Source organism: Xenopus laevis, chromosome 6L (assembly GCF_017654675.1).
Source record: "Xenopus laevis strain J_2021 chromosome 6L, Xenopus_laevis_v10.1, whole genome shotgun sequence".
NCBI classification, from domain to species: domain Eukaryota; kingdom Metazoa; phylum Chordata; class Amphibia; order Anura; family Pipidae; genus Xenopus; species Xenopus laevis.
The window spans coordinates 119474987-119499748 of NC_054381.1; the positions used below are offsets into that span (position 1 = coordinate 119474987).

Below are 24762 nucleotides of genomic sequence, written 5' to 3' on the forward strand. Positions count from 1 at the left end.
ACTTTAGATGGGGTGAATGACCCCCATTTGAAAACTGTAAAGATTTAGAAGGCAAATAATTAAAAACCTATAAAAAAAGGAAAAAATTAAGACCAATTGAAATAAATCGCATAACATACTGAAATTTAACTGAAAGGTGAACCACTTCTTTAATATTCACTAAAGTATACTGGCATTTTTTTAATAGCAACAGTTTCCCTTGGAGCTGGGTAAGGTTACAGTATACAACATAGGATGTACACCATACTACACATTTTCATGACCTGACAAGCACATGTGGCTTGTTTAATGAATGAAAAATGGGAAAAAATAAACTCCCCAGTATAATAATACAGACAACTCCTACTCATTTTCTCATAAATCAATCTTAGCTATAGTAACCAGTGCCCCGGGGATAATATGTCGGTAGCTTAGCTCATTTCTGTAAGGGTTCTCAGGAATATCACTTTGCCAGTATACTGAGTGCTATCATATGCCTAATGGCATTTCCAGGAATTAATCGGCTGTAACTAACTGTGACATACGAATCCACCATCAGGCTTTTGGGAACATCCTCAAACGATCCTTGGATGTTAAGAAACTATTTTTCATTTTAATTGCTTTGCACCAGGGACTGGTTCACCAGTATTTGCCATTTTCACTCATATATAAATGGCTAAAGTAAGGTATAAACATTCGCATTTTTGTAGGTAGCAGTATCCCTTATGTACTGTACACAAGGTGCTTTCTCCTACTTTCACTCTACTATTCTGTCATTGGGTTCAATAATGGCACTAACAACTCAAGATTGTATTTGTAGTTCATTCAAGAACCATTCCGATAGGTGATTTTGATGAGCCTAATGAGCCATTTAGTAATTGCCTGAACCCTGTAGCCTTGCCACTATATCCAAGCTGATGGGCTGAATGGCACAGCTACAAGGCACAATAATAACTACATTCTTATCAAAATCAGAAAAATAATAACAGATAGTGAGATAACCGAATATACACACAGACTGTCAATCAAATGCAGAAAACTTTCTGTTTCTGCGAATGGTATGGCATTATTCCCTGTCCAAATGACAACAGAATGTCAGATTATCGACAAATGTTGCCTGAGGATGCTAGCAGTGAAATCTCTTGCAATATAACTATATAGACAGTGTGTAACCAATGCAGAGAATGTTATTATTACATACAGAATTTTAAATAGCCAACAGAATTTTAAATAGCCAGAGCAGTGTATATTAAAGGGCCTATAAACCAAATATAACTGATAAAGAATTCCTCTTATATGTAGAAAGAGAGCAGGGCTCTTATATTACAACTGCAAAAAGTCACCTAGTGAACGTAATCACAGCAAGTAAAACATACCACCCTAGAATAAACAAGGATAGGACCTGTTATCCAAAATGCTCGGGACCTTGAGATTTCAAGATAAGGGGTCTTTCCATAATTGGGGTCTCCATACCTCAAGTCTACTAAAAAAATAATTTAAAATAGAAGGAACTATACTTGGTGGTGCCAAAAGTTAGGCACTCCCAAGAGATTGTATTTAATTACCCGGTACTCCGGGCCAGTGCTCCAATCAGCAGAAAACTGCACCAGCCCAGAGCCAGAGTACCACGGATTGATCTTCCCAGGGCAGGTGCATGCACAGTAGAACTAAATAGGCAGCTTTTTCAATAAAGTTCAGCTTTTCGCTCTTTTGTGCATGCACAGCAGTGAGAAGAAAGAGGAATGAAGAGGATCGTTCAGTGGTGCTCGCTGGAAGAACCACGGGAACATATGTGCTAAATTGCACAAGTGCAGTTACCAGCCAGCAACTGTTTTGTGCTGCTAGAAGCTGCGGTGGAACAACTGGAATGCCACTGTTTGGAGATTGCTGCTATATACTTGGAAAGTGTAGCTAATCAGTGTGAGGAAAACATCCAAATTAGTGATATGGTTGTTGAGACAAAAAAAAAAAAGCCTCACCTATGTTCTAATATACTCTAATTTTTTTTTTTTTTAAAAAAAACGAAGCATTTGTTTGTTAAAAAATCTGAATATAAAAATTCTATAGAAAATAAAGATATGAAAAAATTAGAAGAGTTAGAAATTTTACTCAATTTGTAATTTTCAAAGGTTCAAAAAAAATTGAATAACCTGCGCAATGCATTAAAATTGCCATAAACCATTTCCATAGACTTCTGATGAACGTGAAATCTTTTAGATGGCAAAGTTTTACATTTGAGACATACAAACTATTTTGCCCTTAATAAATATTACAAGTGTTAGCACAAAAAAATAATTTTGTTGAAAAAATCCACATTAATACATTGATAAATCTAACCATTTGTGTAACCCTGAAAGTGGGCTGCACACTTAGGGGCATGTTTATGCTGTGTAAAACGAAATTTGCTGAAAAAATGGTGTAAAAATCTCTGTAAAATAAATGGTGAATTTATCAAGGTATGTGTAATTTTACACTATGCGAACGCCTATTTACATTACTTGCGGAGGGAGTCACCTTAAAGGGGCATATTTATTATTCTATGTAGAAAACAGCAGGATAATACACCACACATCGCGAGGCTTCTCAGCGTAACATTTTTCTTCTTCTGCCGGAAGCAATGCGCAATAACGGTGTCAAATCTGGTGTTCGCATGGGGTAAAATTACACAGTCCTTTGACGCATCATTTTTGTAAATGATGTTTTACACCGCGTAATAAATATACCCCTTAGAAAAAACTTTGAAAAAAATTTGACGCAGTTTTTTACACGGCGAATCCTGCCGATGTGTGGTGTATTATCCTGCTGTTTTTCACACAGCATAATACATACGCCTCTTTATCTCTTTCTGTAGAATCAGATTAAAGAGGGACAATGGTATCCTCAGTCATGCAGCAATATGGCTTCTTTACTGGAGCACTGCCATGCCAAGCAGACACTGCAAAGTGGGGTTAATAAATGTAGCTGCTTCAAACATGTGGGAATTTTATCATATTATACAAAATGAATCTATTAATAAACAAGATGTTACAAGTCTGGGTAAATCATTGCAAAGCTTTCTGTATCCAGACCATTACTTTTGTTAACAAGATGTTTAATATACATCACAAATTCAGGTTTCATTGCTTAGATTTTTATCTCATATTCCTTTTCTGTCACAACGCAGAAATGACTAAGGTAAGATATCAGTGATGTAGTCAAAGGAATTATACGCAAGCTGATCTACAGGGAGATTGTGTGCCTGCCATTCCAGCAAGGAAAGATTGAAACGCTCTCATTGTCAACAGAGGTCTGAAAGATGCCAGTCTTGGTGCCAGTGCTACCAGTCTGCAGTTGTGCCAGGCCAACAGGACTACCATCTCTAGCAGCAACATAATTCAGTCCTGACATAAACAGAGTCCTGACTCATAAACACAACCCTTACATAAAAACAGAAATGCTCTCTGCAGCCAAAGGCCAGGCTATGATCAGGCAATTAGCTCAATTCTGCAGAATTCATTGTCCAGATTGTATTAGCTTAATCAACCTTATCTGGAAACCTATTATCCAGAAAGACATGAATTACAGGAAGGCCATCTCGATTTTCAAATAATTCACATTTCTTAAAACAAGTATTTAATTTCTCTGTAAAAATTAAAAAGTACCTTGTACTTGATCCTAACTAAGATATCATTATTCCTTATTGGAGGCAAAACAAACCTATTGGTTTTAATTCACGTTTTAAGGTTTTTCTGAAGACTTAAGGTATGGAGATTCAAATTAAGGACAGACTGATCTGGAAAACTGCAGGTCCCGAGTATTCTGGATAAGAGGTCCCATACCATTACGGCTTTTACAGGGTCCTTGCATAGACGCACATGAAGCACTGGCAGCTTTAATAATCATTGCTTATTCTGTTACTGTATGTATGTATGTATAACTTTATTAGTAAAGCACTGTTAAGGAACCGCAGAGCTGTACAATGCATAAAAGTACAAAATATATATATACATATATATATATATATATATATATATATATATATATATATATATATATATATATATATATATATATATATATATATATATATATATATATATATATATATAAATAAAAGTATACACAGGGAAGACAAATCACAAAATGAATATACACAGAGCTCATATCAGAACAAAGAGCTTAAGTGCTATGTGGTAAGAGACACAGTGGGAAGGAGTTCCCTGCCCCGTAGAGCTTACAGTCTAAGTGCAAGTGCACATTGGCTTCTCTGTTTAGCCCACGTGTTCTTTTAAATTTATATGTATATATAATACACAAGAGCCATAAATATACTGTATATTATCCTTATAATACACAAAAGCCATGAATATCTAGTAAATTACATCCTTATAATTGGTGAGTTCTGATGTCATCAGTTATAAACGGTGAGTTCTGATGTCATTTCTGTCACATGACTCACTGAAACTTGTGTATTATAATAAAGTACCCCCAGTTGCAAAATATGAGGATATAAGAAGTAACCTCGGAGTTCCATGACCTTCGGCCTCGTGTTTTTATATGGTCATTAAACTCCTCGGCAACTTATAATATCCTTATATTTTACAAGAGGGGGTACTTTATTCACTATATAAACAGTGCTCAGTGATATCATCGGTAATAATCGGAGCTTAGTGATGTCATTTCTGTCACAACTCACTTATACTTGCGTATTATAATAAATAAAGAACCCCTGTTGCAAAATATGAGAATATTAGAAGTCACCTCAGAGTTAGATGACCTGTATAAATATATGGTCATGTAACTTATAATATCCTTATATTTTATATATTGGTCAGCCTTGAGTACTGATTCTGCCCTCTGCATACATAGACATATATTACACAGTGTTATTAAAATATTTATTGCAGAACTTTATAAAAAGGCCTATGTTTAGGAGAAGACTCTGCCTGATATAAATCACTAAAAAATGTGACAGAGTCCTGATCACATTCCTTAAACATTTAATTATAAGCTGTACAGGAGCCTTGTGACCTCATCTAAATACTAGATACATGGGACAATCGTCACAAAAAGATTTTCCAATCTGTACAGCAGTGGTTCAGTTTGGTGGAAAACAATCAAAAGTTCGGCTCATGTATGCTGCTGGACAATGGACATGTATTCTGCTGGACAAATATAAAGGTAGCCATACAATCTATTGTCCCTTAATGTTACATGTCTTTTGTGAATCACAGAGTTACCTTTTCTGTAATATGTTTTTTTTTTATATTGCAATAAAATAAGTAACCCTTATAGTTAGTCGTTAGTCTGGCAGTTCTTCTCCAGAAGGTTCGTTTGAAGCACTAAAGCCTCATACATACAAATGGCAGATTTGCTGCACTAAGTTAACCCAGTATTGTGCAGTGGAAACCTACATGTAATTTTCAGGGGATACTGTTCTACTCAACAGATTACTGAATGTTTGGTGGATTTTTCATTGTTCCCAAATCTCATTCTGGCCCAGATACATTTCTTCTGGTGTTTAGTCATCTTGAATTAAATACAACACAAAACTATTTCTGGAGAAAGCTGCAACCAGCAACAAGGAATGAAACGCAGCCATGCATAAAGTGGTACAAAATAGTACAATGGGGCATTAAGAGGTACCTTGAAGTATTTATAGTCATTAATGCATTAGATTTGTAGCTCAAAGCTGAATAATTTACTATATCACAGGGATAACATAAGCCTAGTTTGACTAAAACAAGGCAAAAACATTGTCTTAGAACAATAATATAATAGTGTAATGTACGGATAGTTTTAAATGTTTTAAACTTCACTTAAATAAATGATTCTAAGGGGCAGATGGAACAAAATGCAAGATTAGAGCTCATCACCCTCATTCTGCCACTTTTATTTATTCCTTTGGGATTTTTAGAAGTTTATTTATCAATTAGGGGCCGATTCACAAAGGGTCGAATATCGAGGGTTAATTAACCCTCGATATTCGACTGGGAATTAAAATCCTTCGACTTCGGATATCGAAGTCGAAGGATTTTAGCGCAAATAGTGCGATCGAACGATCTAAGGATTATTCCTTCGATCGAACGATAAAATCATTCGAATCGAACGATTCGAAGGATTTTAATCCAACGATTGAAGGAATATCCTTCAATCAAAAAAACTTAGCAAAGCCTATGGGACCTTCCCCATAGGCTAACATTGAGTTCGGTAGCTTTTAGATGGCGAACTAGGGGGTCGAAGTTTTTTCTTAAAGAGACAGTACTTCAACTATCGAATGGTCGAATAGTCGAACGATTTTTAGTTCGATTCGAAGTCGTAGTCGAAGGTCGTAGTAGCCCATTCGATGGTCGAAGTAGCCCAAAAAACACTTCGAAATTCGAAGTTTTTTTTACTTCGAATCCTTCACTCGAAGTTAGTGAATCGGCCCCTTAGAGTTCACCATTTGCTTAATATGCTTCTAAAAATCCCTAGGAATAAATGGAGAGTGGGTGAATTTATCCTTGCTAAGCTCTAATTTCACATTTTGATAAATTGCCCCCAAAGTATTAGGATTCTTAAGCAGATATACACATAATATTTAATACTGGTCCACATAGCTATACTGTACACACAATTTAATTTAGTCCTGTATCTGCTTTTCAGATCACATGCAATATGGTGTGTTGCGTCAGCCTCAGCTACACGTCAGGCAGGAATTCTTTTTCTTCGTATCTTGCAAATTTACTACATTGTGATTAACTAATAAAGATCCTTTCTGAAAAACAGACAGACAATATTTCAATGCAATGTGTATCTTAATACATTTTAATGAAAAACAATGGAGTTAACATAAGTTATGTCCATTAACTGGTAATTCTCATTTTATAAGCTATGCTAGCCAAAATAAGATGTTTTTGCAAATGCGTCCATATCTGCATTGTATTGTATATATGTATTTTTCATGTGTTTATACATAATCAGAAACTCAACCTAAAATAACGGCCACAAATGTAAACAATAAAAATGGCATGCCTCCCCGAGTTATCTTTCCTGGGCCCAGGAAGTATAGGGGCCCCACAAGGTCCTAATTGATACACAATTTCAATAAATATTGGTAGAACAGGTCAACCTCAAGACATTTTGGAGGACTAAAAAATAATTTTCTGTGGGGCCCAGTAATATCTGAGAAGCAGGTTTGATTCACTACAGATTATAATTGGTCAATTTAGACCAAAATGAGGTGTAAACTCTGCACAGACATTTTTTAAATAAGTCACCCCTTCTGTGGCCACCATTGCAGCCACTGCTGCCTCTTCCATAATGCAGTGAACCCAAACTCAGTTCAACTTGTCTGATCCTACTTTAAACACTGACCTAAGCATGATGGGATTTTAACTGCTAACTTTACTCTGGATCCAAACTAGGTCTCGCATCCCTGTATGTTCTTTATGTTGGCAGTAAACTTGTCACTCAAGTGCACACGATGGGTAAAGTGCAATTATCCTGTATCCAGTTATAGAAAATATCTATATCTAACCAATCCCCCAAGGAACCCTGCAAGCGCTTTGGAGGCATTGTCAATAATGGCTTTAGCAAAGGAAAAACAAACGTGATTTTAGACGTATTCTTTCATAGTCAGTCAGATGAGGTCATACATACCTTTGCATATATAGCTTCAGCCAGTGTTATAAATGCCTTTTCGATATTTATATTTTCTTTTGCACTTGTCTCAAAAAAGGGTATTCCGAATTCCCAAGCAAGCTAGGGGAGCGATACACATGGACAAAATGTTATTTTTCATTTTACTTCTTCAAGGCAGTATAAAGGCCACACAGGGCGTTTTTATGTTGAGATTTTAAAAATGCGCAGTTGAACGTAAATACGCCAATGAAACCACACGCTCATGATAATGTGCATTTTTCAGCCTCGGTTTTCTTTTCCCAACACTCATTTCTGGTTTTTTTTCATTCCCCACAGTTAGTAAACTTTTGTGAAAAAAAGCAGTTTACATGCAAAATTTAGCCAGACCGATCATCAATACAAAACATAATTACGTAACCAGCATACAAAGTCGCAAATACGTATATGCGCAATCCATCTCATGAGAGTTTGGCCGTATTGAAAATATGTGGCGTATTTCAGCAAAATGTACTTCTAAACCGGTGGATCCCACAGAGTTTAATAATATGGTGTTTCCTTGACATATTGGCGTTTCTGCTGAAAAACACATATACTGTATTCTATTATTCTATGCAAAGAAAACAGTGGCAATGCACTGGATGGGTAATTCTCCACCCTCCCTCAGAGTATGGAAGCAGTTGGTCAACAATGCTGTCCCACTTTTTAAACTTACATATGAAATTAGAGGTTCACCCACCAAATTTGACAAGGTCTGGGGGCCGTGGTGTGATAAAGATCCGATCCTGAATTAGGGTAACCTAGGTGTACCCCTACATAAGACAATTAAGCTACTTCACAATTTAGTTTGGAGCAAATGGTGGCTCAAAAACAGTTTATAAAGAATACTTCTATGAGTGTCCAATTGATCCCAATACAGGGTTCTTACTGTTACAATACTCTATGTCAACTGGTAATTCATGTCTGATTTCATGCAATGCGTACGAGATGTGCTGTTATGTCTTGTTTTAAGTGTTTAAACAAACTTTTTTTTTTAAAAAAAAACAAAAAACCACAAAGTATACTGGCATCGCTCGCAAACACCGGCTGGGAATTGTTATAATGTTTGTTCCATTATTTTCAGTAGGGCTTAATTTTGTATTTACTCTTGAATACATGGTTTTAAAAACAAAAACTAAAAACGCTCGGTGTGACCTCGCCCTATGAACAAAACTGCATTGCCACTCATCTCCATGAATGTAACGTGTTATAATGATTTTTATTATTAGTAGTTGCTCCTCCCCTGCTCAAGACACACTGCAAGGAATGTACCCATAAATAAAAAAGTGTGGCTTTTTCACTATGATTATTTTTTAATAGAAAACGCAGGAAATCATATTCTATCTACACCAGGGGTGTCCAACCTGCGGCCCAGGATGGATATGAATGCGGCCCAGCTTGAAACGCTCAGTTCCCAAGGAAACATCATAATAATGTAATAATAAGTCTATTTAATATCCAGGTGTCCCATATTCCAGTGTATTCCAGTGTATAGCTCCATCTGGTTATCCAACTGGTATTGTAGTTCTTTTCTGTATATTTTCTTTACTTTTATAAATCAAAAGTGTTTGTGTATTTCATGTGTGGCCCAGACAAACTTCAGGGAAGTTAAAAGGTTGGACACCCCTGATCTACACTTTCATCTCTAGCATATTAAAGCTGAACTGTGCACAGTGCCGGGGAAGACCTATGCTGTCCCATCAGAACGGCATCTCTTGTTCCAGCTCATGGCTAAACTTGGACTTGGCCCCTGCCTTGAAATACTATTGCTGAATTCGGCTGGCCATGTCCTCATTGAGATTATACTGTGCCCTCTGAATGGCTAGGTCACTCCCTTCCTGGCTTCTTGAAACAACTGTAGGAGTTATTCAGTGTGTTCCAAAGTCTCAAAGGAAGAAGCAGATTACAGAGATATGCAGACATAACAAAAGGTGGTACTATCAATACATTGACATTTTAAGCAACATTAGTTCCTAATGTTATGGATGTGTGGTCAGCTGCTTCCAGATGAAGTGTGCCCAGCTACTCAAAATACTCTTATTGTTCCTAGATAATCAATACTTACCTTCTCCCCTTTCTCTTTTGCAACTTCACGTTCATCTTCTCTGTCACACTTATTTCCTAAGAGAACTACTTCTACCTCCTCACCGGCTTTCTGTGTGACAAAAACAAATTGCAAAAATAAAATAAGGATCCGTAAACCAACTGGGTTCTAATCTATTAAAGCAAACACTCATTCTAGAGAAGAAAGATGAAGAACACTTACATTCCTTAGATTAGCTAAAAGGATTCTGAAACATTTGTGCAGTTCTAAACAAACCTTACGAGGCACTAACTATTCCTATGGAGGAATCTGATTTATCAATGTCTGGTGTGATACAGCCAGCACTCAAGTGGCACTTCCAAAAAGTAAATGCTAATGATAAGAAGAATCAATAGGTCTGAGTACAGCCGAGTTGTCACCATTCTCTTATATCAGAAATCAGGTAAGAAGAAAGGAGATGACAATGCTGAGTTATTTATTTCCATGTGCCCATGGAAATAAATAAATAAAAATTAATACAGACAAAATATAATGCCACTAAAACTGATGGTTGATGGAGGTGGTACAAATAATAAATAACGGGGTGGTTCACTTTTAACATAACTTTTAGCATAATATAGAATGGCTAATTCTTAGCAACTTTTTGGTTGTCCTTCATTTTTTCTTTTTTATTATTTTTAAATTATTAGCCTTCTTCTACTTCCTTTCAAATGGGGGTCCCCGTTAAAAAAACAAATGCTCTGTAAGGCTTCACATTAATTGCTCTTGCTACTTTTTTTTACTCATCTTTCTACTCAGGTCCTTTCCTATTCATATTCCAGTCTCCTATTCATATTGATGCATGATTGCTAGGGTAATTTGGACCAATCAGATTGCTGAAATTGCAAATGGAAGAGCAGATAAATCTAATTAACTCAAAAACTACAAATAATAAAAAATGAAAATGTATTGCAAATTATGTCAGAATATCACTCTCTACATCATACTAAAAGTTAATGGATGGCTTTTTAGCAAATGAGGGAACACAGGGTTATGGAAGATAGGCTCATAGTACAAGTTGATCCAGGGAATAGTCCGACTGTCATCTTGAGGCTTCACATGGGTTTTTTTTTTTGCCTTCCTCTGGATCAACTAGCAGTTAGACAGGTTATTACTATGTTACTATGTAAATATAAAGGAGAACAACCCCTTTAAATACAAATAAAACTTATTTAGCGATCCTCTTGTACATATTAATCAAACTGCTAATTACAAAATACATTTGCTTTCATAGTTATCTGTATTTGCATATAGTAGTTGGATTATGATATAAGGAAGAGAACACATTATAACCATAGTAGGAAATGTCAGTTGTCACTATGCATTATACAGAAGAATAATCTATATTTTAGTTTTTCTTATATTATTATTTTTTTTTGGGGGGGCAACATTTTTCTTTGTAAGGCATTTATGTTGAAAAGAGAAACATTTTATTTTCTGTATTCTCAGGAAACATAGGACGGGATCTAGTATCAACTCTGCCTCTGAATATAGGGAAGAATTTCTGGACTGTGACTGGACAATATGTCAACAGTTCTTTATTATTATACTAGTGATGCACATGCATCCTACGGTTTCACTGAAAACCTATAATAAATAATGAAGTCTCCCTCAATGAAGCCAATTTCTAAGGAAAATGAAAAAGGGATGAAAAAGAGCCCCAAGGTCTGAACATAAGAGTTATGTCTGACCCATGTTACAAATTGGTCCACTGAGCCAACAATATCTTACAGTATCAAAAGGACCATGGATATTTACCATTATATCACTCTCTAGTGATCTATTTTAGCCAGTCACAGAGGCATGGCAGCTGGACATCATTCTCTTTTTTTATTGGGAAGCTTAAATTCAACAGTATGCAACATTTAAATCGTTTCTATGGTGTGCCTGGTAGCAGTTGACCTCCTTGAGCAAAGAAGGGTTAAAATTCATTCTTCAATAACCTCACTTGTGAATGAAAATACTGTAAATTATTACAGGGGAAAATTCCACCTGATAGAATGCCTAATGAGTCCTGTCTCCTTGCTCAGGCTGCCCCTGGCTATGTCACCAGAACTATGACACAAATGCTGTACTCTGACTCACAAATTCTCAAAATATCACTTCCAACCGAGATAAAGCAAAGACAGAGAAATCTGCTGCGCTCTAACATGGGCAGAGAATTGTATACATTCTAATTAGGTAATTTAATAAATGTCATAAAAAGATTTAAAGGAGAAGGAAAGCTTTAAGACAGTTTATTGCCAACAGATTAGCCACAATAGTGCAAGCTAGAATGCTATATTTATTCTGTAGAATGCTTTACCATACCTGAGTCAACAGCTCTAGACACTGTCTGTTTGTTTAGGATAGAAGCTGCCATATAAGCTTGGTGGGACATCACTTCCTGCCTGAGTCTCTCCCTGCTCACTTACAGCTCTGAGCTCAGATTACAGCAGGGATGGGAGGAGAGAGGGGGAGAGGAGCAAACTGAGCATGCTCAAGCCCTGCCCTGGAGTTTTAAGATGAAAACAGGAAGTCTGATACAGAAGCCCATGAGTACACAATAGAAGGAAAGAAATGTGGTGTTTCTTTTGACAGAGGACTCAGAGCAGCATTACTTTGAGGGTTTACTGGTGTATTTATATAGACCTTTCTGATAAAGCTTACTTACTTTTAACCTTTCCTTCTCCTTTAAAAAATATAGACAACATACTAGGTAAAAACCTGAGTACCTACGGGTATAATATCTGTGAAAGAACCAAGAACAAAAATAACACAATACAAGGTACAAAAAAGTGAAGTATAAAAAACGTAGATAAAAGAGATAAAGTGGTTCTACTAGCAGATACAGTCAATAGTGTATGAAATGATTTGGATGGCTTTTTAGCAAGGGAGAAAATAAAAGGTTACTGAAGTTAACGTTGAACACAATTTTTCATCCTCTGAAACATACTGGAGAGGCTTCAGATATTTTTTTTTTTTTTGCCTTCCTCTGGATCAGCTTGCAGCAGGGCAGGTCTCACTTAGATCAGGGGTCCCCAACCTTTTTTTTTTTTCTTTTTTACCAGTGATCCACATTCAATTGTAAAAAGGGTTGATCGGATATTTGGTTGCCCCTATGTTTATTGGTAGCCTACAGGAGGCATTGTTCAGCACTACCCCTGGTTTTTATTCAACCAAAACTTGCCTCCAAGCCAGGAATTAAAAAAGAAGCACCTACTTTGAGGCCACTGGGAGCAAAATCCAAGGGGTCTGTGAGTAACATGTTCACAACCACTGGTTGGGGATCACTGACAAAAGGGGCAGGTGTCTTTTAAGTACAGGAATCTCTTACCATTTTAATGTCTCTCATCCACACAGCTGTGTTTTCAAATGAAGCAGGGTTGGTGATATCATAAACAAGAACAAAGCCCTGAGCTCCACGGAAATAACTAACACTGAGCGTGTGGAACCTCTCTTGTCCAGCAGTGTCCCTATAACACAGAGGGGAACAAAATACAAGTGTGTAAACTATGAACAACACTGTGATCCTATTAGAGCTTTTTTTCCTCATCTACGTGTCTATTTTATGCACAATAAATAATTTCTGTACAGTTCTCAGATTTCATATCCAAATATTATAAACATTGCTTTTCAACATTGATTGCTTTTTTTCCCGTGCTAGTGCAACAGTTAAAGGGGTACTTCACCTTTAAACATGTATTAATTTATATAATGTGCTATTCTTAGCAGCTTTTCAATTTGTCTTTCGTTGGGGAATTCCCGCTTTAGGGCAGAGACACATGGCCAGATTCGGGGGGATTAGTCGCCCGGCGACAAATTTCCTCTTCTTCAGGGCGGCCAATCTCCCCAAACTGCCTTCCCGTCGGCTAGAATGTAAATCGCCATCGGGATGGCACTCGGAGCCCTTCTTTTTCCGATGTCGCCCGAAGTTGCCTCATGAGGAATCATCGTCCGACTTTGGAAAACGAAGTGCTCCGAATGCCGACGATCTACATTCTAGCCGGCAGGAAGGCAGTTTGGGGAGATTAGACGCCCTGAAGAACTAGTCTCCCCGAATCTGAACGTGTGTCTCTGCCCTTAAAGTGGACCCGTCACCCAGACATAAAAATCTGTATAATAAAAGTCCTTCTTAAATTAAATATGAAATCCAATTTCTTTTTTTTATTAAAGTATTCATAGCTGTTGTAAACTCATTTAAAAATATCAGCTGTCAATCAAGTATTGCCTACCCCGCCTCTATGCCTAGGCATAGAGGCGGGGCAAGCGATTACTTTCACTTTCCATTCAGCACTTCCTAGATGTCACCGCTCTCCCTACATTCCCCCAGCTCTCTTAACGATTTAATTGTGTATCCAGTGCATGGGGATGGACATTGGGTCCCTGTCCCCTGGTGCACAAAAAAGATTCTGAGATGATGCAAGGCTTGCCTTAATAACAGTATCCACAAAATGGCTCCTTCCTGGTTGCTATAATTATGAGTCCCCAGACTGAAGGAAACAATATTCAAATAATTTATACAGTGTAATTAAAGTTCATTTTACTTGACTAACATGATAAAATAGGATTTGGATAATTTTGTTTGGGTGACGGGTCCCCTTTAAAAGAAACACTGTACACATATGGGACCTGTTATCCAGAATGCTTGGGCCCTGGGTTCTTCCAGATAAGGGGTCTTTCCATAATTTGGATGTCCTACCCTAAGTCTACAAAAAAATCATTTAAACATTAAATAAACCAAACAGGACTGTATTGCCTCCAGTAAGGAATAATTATATCTTAGTTAGGATCAAGTACAAGGTACTTTTTTATTATTACAGATAAAAAAAAAGTAATAATTTTTAAAAAAATTTTAAAATGGAGTTTATGGGAGATGGCCTTCCCGTAATTCTGAGCTTTCTGAATAATAGGTTTCCTGATAATGAATACCATACCATACCATACATCAGAATTCAGTAAGGACTTCCATGCAATTGGTCAAAAGCCAACTACATGTCACTGGCCAATAATGTGAACACTCTGCAAGCCAAGCAAACGAGCATGGGCAAGTGTAGAAATAGAATGTACAATAACCAAATAAAATCATTCAAATGTGCTCAGTTGGGTAATCCAGTCTCAAACTGCACTGTAAAAATAACCTAAGTAACATCAAAAAGATTTAAACTATTGTAGCTAAAACTACAACAAGGCTACTGCATCAAACATCACACAGATCATTTCTATGAAATATTAATGCTCAGCTCCTTGTTCTTACCAAATTAATGGGGTTGCAAATGCAACGGTAAGATTGTAATAAGCCAGTCTGCCACCTGGCTCATTACTGAATTAAAGCTATATGGAATTTCTAGCTTGCTCATTGACTTAATACTAATGCACCACTGATTTCCCAAATTGCTTTTCTTGTTATTTAAAGCTCTAGGTCTGTAAAATGAAAAGGTGCGATGCACTGTATAAGGAAAGGGATAAGGAAATCCCCTAAGTATTTAAATGCAAAAACTAAGACATGTTCCAATCACTTCTGATTCTTGTTCCATGGCACGAAATGCAGGATCTTACATTACAAAAAAATACTCCTGATACCCACATCAAAGGGTTTACGTGCAGACTAACAACGCCCACCTCTCCTAGCACTAGTCTCATCTTGTACATTTTTGCAGTTTGATTTTTATTACAATTTCAAGTACCTTTCCAGATTGACATTGTCAAGGATAAGACTGCTGACATAAAACCATAAAAGTGAATAGAATACAGTACATGGCCAAAAGTATCCAAAAAACTTTTTAGCCAGAAGCATCAGAACAATGACTTGTGATGAGTTCCAAACTGTCTCCAGAATCAATGTCCCCATAAGAACTATTTGTGTGCATGAGGAGAGGCAAACCAACCTAACAGCCTCCATGGTCACCACCACTGGACTCTGGATCAGTGTAAATAAGTCCTCTTGAGTGATAATGGAAATGAATGGGCTTTAGAACACTGCCTACATGAATGCATAATACCAATGGTATAGTTTGGTGGACTAATGGTCTACTTTCCAAAGTTTGGGGAGGCCCTAGTACCAAATAACGCAAACCTTTAAGTGGAGGGTGAAGGTTTTTCCCAGTTGAGCACAATTATACCCCCATGCAGAATGGGTTTGCTGATGGGAGTAAAGGAACTAGAATGGCCTCCTCAGATCCCTGACCTCAAACCAACTGAACACCCGTGGGATTAATTTGATTGTGAGACCCGATCCTGGAAATCAGTGTCCAACCCCCTAATGCCCTTGAGGCTGAATAGAAGAGCAAATCCCACCAACAATATTCCTATATCTAGTGAAAAGCTTCCTATAAGAGTAGAAGTTTGATGCTGATGAGATGTTGAACACACAGGTTCTGGATACTTTTGGCCATATGGTATACTTCAGCTACAAGAATAATAATGGAGAATTGCAATAAACACCTTTAATCCTGCCATATAACCATCATGATAAATACTGCAGTAATAGGTCCAACCCTATTAAAAAAGGCACCATTTATGTTCTTTTAAATAGGCAGAATAAAACACAAGAAAGCAAAGGTCTCCATCAGGAACATGGGCACATCCTTTACATGGACTCCAAGAGCACCCTACTATGCAATTCTGTGCTTGCATTAAGATAGGGCATGGTCAAGAAAAATGTAGAAAGTGAGGAATTGTGGATATCATTTAGCACTGCTGCAACAGCATGCTTAGTGTTTTCATCATATTTGACAATGATCCTAGGGATACTGACTATTCTGAACAGGGATGAAAAAACCTTCTTACATGGTTAAAAATGATTTTATTTATGGCTTTGCATTTATTTGGAGGTATTATTTGCGCTTACATTTCACTTGTTTGTTATTATAAACTGATGATTACTATACATCATCCATCCAAGAAAAAAAGTAAAACTTCATTATAATGTCCTGGAAAATCCCACAACAGTCCAGCAGAGGGCCCAGCTATCATTGGATATAAGACAGGACTTCCTCAACCATGTCCCTGCTCTTTGAATGCTAGGCCTTTGAGGATTTTGAAAACAAGTAATGTTACCTACAGAAAGTTCATCATTAAATTAGTGTTTAGCTAATGAAATGTATGCAAATAAAATACACGCAAAGATGTTAGACTTCCCATTTTGATCACTAATCCACTAACAATACTGGGGTTGAAGAACTACAAAAGAGCTCAGCTCAACACTGCTGATTTAACCTGCCGGGAAGAAGCTGGTTATAAAAGTGATAAAAGCAGCTGAAAGGAAACGTGCTCTTACCAGATCTGGAGCTTTAATGCTGTCTCAGCAACATGAATGGTTTTGGTTTTAAAATCGATACCTTTAAGGAAAGAATGGATGTTATTATTATACTTTGTTATAAAGTGCTGAAATATTCTATATCGCTTTACAGATGTTATACATCATTCACATCAGTCTGTGTCCCAGTGGAGCTTACAGTCTAAATCCTCATTACACTCCGAGACAATATAGTCAGTCAGCAGGCTTGGGCGAATTTGACCCATTTTGTTTTGCAAAAAATTTGCCGCCAGCGAAAATGTCACAGACGCCCATTAAAGTTATGGGCGTCACCATTTTTTGGACGCGCAGCAATTTTTTTTTTAACTGCATCATTTTTTTTGACACATTGACACCGTACAAATCTATAGGCGTCATTTCAGCGGCGAAACAAGTCGAAAAAATTCGGCCATCCCTAGTCACGAGTCAATTAACCTAACTGTATGTTTTTGGGGTGTGGAAGGGAACTGAGTAGCTGGAGGAAACCCATTCAATTTTGGAAAGAACACAATTAACATGTGCTGGGGCAAGTACAAGTATGAGATTCGTTATCCGGAAACTGTTATCCAGAAAGCTACGGATTATAGAAAGGATGTCTCCTATTGACTCAAATTCATCCATATAATCCAAATTTTTCAAAAACAATCTATAATAATAATAATAATAATAAATAATAATAAAACAGTACCTTGTACTTGATCCAAACTAAGATATAATGAATCCTTATTGGAAGCAAAATCAGCCGATTGGGTTAATTTAATGATTTTCTAGTAGACTTGAGGTATGAAGATCCAAATTATGAAAAGATCCGAGTATTCTGGATAACAGGTTCGATACCTGTACTTCAAGGATAAGTGTGGGAAGTGAGCAGGGACAATATTACTTACATATATATTCATATAGCTGATGTTAGTGTATGCCCTATACATACAGTAATTAATAGCTGAATTTTAATTGCCCACTGTGGTATTTATAGTCACCATCTACACTTTGCAGACATTTTCACTTTTTTTGCAGGCTGTGTTTAACACACCCTGTATTTACCCCCTGTTTGTTCTTGCTGCTGACTGCAGAGTTATGCTATGAAAGCTTTTTACTTAAAAATTGTAGACTAAAGGGGAACAGAGTTACCTTCCGGTGCTATGCATAATGAGGCAGCAGTGATTTGGCAGGCTCCTAGCATATATCTGTTACCCTTATCATCAGTCATTTAAAATACAGAGTTTAATTGGCAAACAACTTAAACACAAAAAAACAGCATCTTCTTGATGAATAGAGCATCTACATTCTTTGAAGGAGAGGAGCACAGTTCACAGCACTAAACTCAAAGGGGGTTATTTATTAAACCTTGAATTGTTCTGGTCGGGCTTTTTGGGGCAATACTCGAATTTTTCAAGAAAAAAACTGAATTTTTTCAGATTTATTATACTCTGAAAATCAGACATCTCCGAACTCTCGAGGTCCTGTTTAAGCCAATGGGAGAGGCACCTACCTGGTCTTTCAGGGGTATCTAGGAGAGCAAACATGCATCATCCATAAATCTCATCTTTAGGCTAAGTTAGGTTAAGCCGCACTGCAACTGAAAAAGCCCCCTCAGCCCCATCTGGACGCCAGTCAAAGTTTGGGAGCTGCTGCTTTAATTAATAAGAAATGGTTGGGGAAAGACTGGGGTTTAAAGAGCTTTACAGCTCTTGGAAAAATCTATGAACACTAAAAGTCTTTGTAGACATGTTTACACAAAATAGAACCTACTTAGAGATCCAGGTTACTGGATAAAACAACATGGTGCTATCACTGTTCCACCCTGGTCAATAGACCAGTCCACATGGCTGAAATTGTTTGTTCAGTACCAATATTTCCCTGAAGTTTTACCCTTCAAGTGAACCAAGAGATCTGTCTTTGAGAAAGGGAGGTTAAAATGTATCATCTGATAAATCTGTGTCACTCGGAACACATTTATTAAGTAATCAATGTTAACATCATGACAGTTCAAGACTGTTTGGTGTCCTTAGACTTTGTCCTAATACATCATCATTAGATGTAAAAAATCACTTACTGCTCTGATGTCTGAAATATAAAGATGAAGTGGCTGCATTTATGGTGAACTTATAGTGGATAGAAAAAAGATGAAGATGGAGACCCTGCTTGCTACTTTCAATAAAAATGAACTGTCAGCACTATTGTGTCACACACACACCTTGCCTGTCCTTTTTTCTCAAAGAAGTAATATGTTAAAGATTTTGTCGAATTTATTACTTTAATGCTGGCTGATCGAGTTCTTAGAATTCCTTTTGGGTGGGGGCATAAATATTATTCATCCTTGGCTGCTGAATGACCTTGAGTACAATCATAAAGGACAGGACTATAGAGCAGAACCTCAAGCATTGGGACGGTGTCTAATGCGGTGATATCTGAGGGAGATACTGATCTCTTGGATGTCAAATCGGGGCTTTCTTTGTTTAACTGGGTCTAAGTGCATTCACTCACTCCTGTTACTGCATTCTCTCAGCCGTTTTAAAACACATGTAATAAAACAAAGCCAATAAGTTTGCTCAGGAGCAGTAACCCATAGCAACCAATCAGCAGTGCCACATCAAATCTTCAGGTCGGGTTCAGTTTGAGCAGTTTCTTTCACTCTCCAAGCCCACGACCTAACACTGCCGGCTTTTGGCTTCTCCATTTATAGATTGGCGCCTGCCCTGCTCCTATCGTGAAGCGGGTCTTTAAATGGAGGAGCCGGGCCAGGTAAGGGTCGCGTGAGGGTCCTTAAAATCACCAATATGCAGTATCAGAACTAGACAACCACAGACTAAAAGAATAAAATGTGCAACTGGGCCCCCAGAAATATCCACCATTCCCAAACAATTGTTGCTGGCATGCCACTGTCACCACCAAGTGTCTTCAAGCCTCATGGTCCCACACCCTCCCATGAATACACCACTGACAAAACATAAAATAAATGAATATTCTCTCCATACTGAAGAACATGCTTACTTGTTCTGTAAATGTCTAGATTTGAGTTCTCAAGGAAGCAAAAAGCACTTGTGTGTACAGTAGATCCCCCCATTTTAAAGGGGATCAGAAAAATGGTGTAAAATCTGGAAAATGTATTATATACTGGTTGAACCACAGAAAACCATGTAAAATGCAGGAAAACTTAGGGTATGTTAAACTGAGGTTTCACTTTACCGACTGAAATTTTTTTTGAAACTTTTTAAATTGAGCTCAATGGGCTTAACTCAACTGGAGATTTTGTAGGATGGTGTCAGATCGACAGATCACATCCTACAAGTCTGAGACAAAAATCTGTGTAAACTAAATTGAAAATTTTCGCTATAGGGGGGGATCAGATTCCATAGCATCACATAAATCTTGTGCTGTTGTATGGTGTTGCATGGAAAGATCAGATAAACTCTGACACAAAATTTGATCAAATTCTCCTGCAAAGTTTTACCCAATGGTATTTTTAGTATACTCAATGCAGTTTCAAAAAGTCCAAGCTGACAAGTGCACGCTAGCAAGCAATCCCATGAAATTTTATATGCAAACAATATCAGCTATTGCGTCAAAAATGCAGGTATGGACGAGACCTTGAAAGCATGTAAGGGTTTGGGTCTTCTATTTGGAACATTACAACAAATTCTGCATAGAAAACCCTGAAAAAGGAACATAAAAGATGAACTTGAGGTTGGTGACTAAGCCTTTCCCTAGCCGCAGATCAGGCCAAACTGATTTCTTCCTGTCTTCTTAATTATATGGGGAGTGTTCACTATTCACTATACACTGACCTAATTTACAGCAGATTTCTGATATGTGCGTGCTGCCACCAATTAACATATACAACCAAAGGTCTATTGTTGCCCTGCTTATTCCTTCTTTGTGAAAGCCTCAATTCATTATCATCAATGAGATACACCCTTGACTGTCACAAAAATTCTTGATTATGTCAATGCACACTCAGATCCACCAAATTCAGTTGGTTGCTACTTCTTGGTGCACTCCCAGTCCAACAGCAAATAACCTTGGCAATACATGGAAGGTCAGAGAACTGATACAAGCACCTCATTTTCTACCAAAAGAACATTCAGGCCATCAGCTGTAATGAGAATCTTGTGCCTGCATAAATGCAAATAATTAAAATTAAAAATGCAGGACTCCTGGTTCTGCTAATGAGGCTGAGGAAATTCTAAACTCACACCATCCTCTACTCTACACATTTACTGGTAGATTAAGTTTGTGGAAAAGAGTGAGGAAACAAATTTCAATCTTCCTTCATAAACCAACTAAATAAGTTGAATATAAGGCTGGATAGGCTGGTAGGAACTCTTCTCACACACTCGGAGTTCAAAATGTAATTATTTTTTATTTTACAAAATATATATATATATATATATATATATATATATTTTTTTTTTTTTTTGATAAGAGCTAACACACCCATATGGTTCACCTATAGATCTTACACACCCACATGATTAACTTATATATCTAAAACACCTATATAAATGACACATCCATATGAAGGACCTATAGATCTAATACACCCATTTGAAGGGCCAGTAGCTCTAAGACACCCATACGAAGGGCCGGTAGCTCGAAGACACCCATATGAAGGGCCAATAGATCTAAGACACCCATATGACAGAGCTATAGAGCAAACACACCCATATGAAGGAGCAATAGAGCTAACATACCCATATGAAGGGCCTATAGTGCTAACGCACTCATATGACGGACCTATAGCCCTAACACACCCATAGGAAGGGCAAATAGATATAAGACACCATTATGAAGGGCCTATAGTGCTAACATACCCATATGAAGGGCAGCTAGATCTAAGACACCCATATGAAGGGCCTTTAGAGTTAACACACCCATATGAAAAACCTTTACAGCTAACACACCCATGTGAAGGACCTAGAGTTAACATGCCCATATGAAGCACCTAGCGCTAACACAAGTGCACCCATAGAACCAACACAACCGTATGATGCACCCATAGAACCAACACAACCGTATGATGCACCCATAGAACCAACACAACCGTACGATGCACCCATAGAACCAACACAACCGTACGATGCACCCATAGAACCAACACAACCGTACGATGCACCCATAGAACCAACACAACCGTACGATGCACCCATAGAACCAACACAACCGTACGATGCACCCATAGAACCAACACGACCATATGAAAGACTTACAGTGCTTCCAAATCTGTAGATTCTGACAAAAGCCAGCAGAACTTCTGAAAGTGGTCACTGGAATCTGGCTCATTTCCCTATTGGACATCCAAGCCTGTCACTGCCAACATAAATGAGACTACTGTTCAAGTTTGGCTCTAATTTTTTCAACTAAGCCTAAGTTTTTGTGGCTTTTTATTTATTAAAGAAACTACATTTGTGCAGACTGACTCCAGGTACTCAAAATTGGTTCCAACTCCAACCCCACATCTCTGCTATTTACACCTGAAATGCCAGCAGCTGCGCACTTATATAAAGCACTTACAGAGCTAACAACCACATGAAACACCTATAGAGCAAACATACCCATATGAAGCACATATATTTGTAACTCACATACATTAATCATCTACGGAGCTCACAGCAATTTCAATCACCATTATGATCAAAAATGCCATTCAGTTTATTAACAATAAAGAGCTGGCACTCCAGATCCCCTTAGGCAAAGAACTGTAGTGCTGTCCCACAATAAAAGATTATTAGCTATATAAAGAGAGTGGCTGGAAACTAGTGACAATGAAAGGCATGGGGGGAAGTGAAGGGGCACCAAACAAATTTAGCGTAGGGACACATGGGACCTTAGTTCTGCAAGTTCTATGAATGTAAGTACCCAATATACGGTAACAAAGCGCAGGGATATGTGATGTGAGAGAATATCTACAGACTCTTAAAGGCTAACGTGGAACTACTAGATCAATGGGAAATTGAGAGTTATAGGGTTATTCACCTTCGAATTAACTTTTAGTATGATGTAGAGGGTGATACTGAGACATTTTGCAATTGGTTTTGAATAAGAACAACCATGCATTGATTTGAATGAGAGACTGGAATATGAATAGGAGAGGGGCCTGAAAAGAAAGCTAAGTAAGTAACAATGAAAATATATTTGTAGCCTTACTGAGCATTTGTTTTATTAGATGGGGTCAGTGACCACCATTTGAAAGCTGGGTCAGACGGCAAATAATTCAAAAACTGTAACAAATAAATAATGAAGACCAACTGTAAAGTGGATTAAAATGGGCTTTTCTTTACCATACTAATAGTTAACGTAAAGGAATTTGAAAGTGTTTTTTTAAAAAAAAAAAATGACAATTTAATACAGTATTTCCCTATTCTACGGATGCACTGAATCCACTATTTTGGATTCGGCCGAACCCCGAATCCTTCGGGAAAGATTTGTCCGAATACCGAACCCAATCTGAATTTGCATATGCAAATTAGGGGTGGGAAGGGGAAGACGTCTTTTACTTCCTTGTTTGCGATTTCCCTCTCCGCCCCTAATTTGCAAATGCAAATTAGGATTCGGTTCGGCCAGACTGAAGGATTCGGCCGAATCCGAATCGTGCTGAAAAAGGACGAATCCTGGATTCGGTGCATCCCTACCCTATTCTAGTAAAACTGGTGTATTTGCTTCAGAAACTCTACAATATTTTATATAAACAAGCTGCTGTGTCACCATGGGGGCAGCCATTTATATCTGAAAAATGAGAAAAGGCTCAGTAGATAACAGATAAGCTCTGTACTATACAATGGGATTCTTTAGAACTTATCTGTTATCTACTGTGTATCCTGTTCTTGATTGGCTGCCCCCATGGCTACACAGCATCTTACAGTTTTTGAAGCAAACATACCAGTTTTACCAGTGCTGGGCAACACTAAATTATATTGACATTGTTTTTAAACACTTTCATTTGTTGGTGTTACTGTTCCTTTAAAGGTGAGCCACCCCTTTAAACATTTTGCTCAGGGCAATTGAGATGCTAACGAGGTTCCACATAAAGCTATGCATTGTCTGCTCCAACTATATAGAACTATGACAGTAAATAAGAGTTCACCCCATTGTCCTCCAAGCTGAGACCCCTCCCCCCACTAGTGGATCCGACTCTAATGTTTGAGGACCACTAGAAGTTGACAGCAGATCTCCTTTCCCTTTGAGGGATTCTGGGACTTGTAGTTTACAGGCGTGGTCAGAAGGTTGCAGAGATACCTGGCGGACTCACCCACGGTGGAGATGTAAGAGGGGAGAGTGTTCTCTGCAAATCGGGTGAGAATACAGGTTTTCCCAACGTCCGAGTCCCCAGTCATCACTAACTTCACCACAAGGTTAGGACGCGGCGGAGCTGCTACAGCCATTGTGTGATCCCTGGCACTGCCTGCTCTCCGCCTCATGTACCGAGCCGCCCCATCCCCCCTCCTCCAGACAAGTCCGTGCAGGCAGCGCTAACCCGCGGCTTGGGCTGGAGAGGCAGAAGTATCAGGGCTCTTCCGCATTGGGACATTGTGTAATCTTTCCATTGCCTGTAATGTGGAGTTGGGCAGCGCCCTTCCCGCTCACGTTCAGTCGTGCAACTTGTTAGTAGAAGTTTACTGGCAAAGGCGAGAGTCGCTTCTGCGGAGCCTGACGCAAGTACTGCGCATGTGCAACGGTTAGCCCAAATTTATCTGCTGCTTTACTGCAGGGAACCAAAATTTTGTTATACGGGGGCCGGGGCCCGTGAATTCTAATGGAAGCCCTGGGTCCCTGCAGTAAAGCAGCA

General features: G+C 38.1%; 1 protein-coding gene across 1 annotated transcript; it reads right to left on the reverse strand.

Moving 5' to 3' along the window:
• Nucleotides 1-5565: 5565 nt before the first annotated feature.
• XB5802730.L (Ras-related protein Rab-10-like [provisional] L homeolog) lies at nt 5566-24369 on the reverse strand. The gene is given in 6 exon segments (NM_001095055.2): nt 5566-6715; nt 7600-7701; nt 9683-9772; nt 13017-13155; nt 16959-17019; nt 24226-24369. Coding segments are annotated over 6 exon segments (606 nt in total). The 5' UTR covers nt 24359-24369; the 3' UTR covers nt 5566-6634.
• Between the last annotated feature and the right edge of the window lie 393 nt (nt 24370-24762).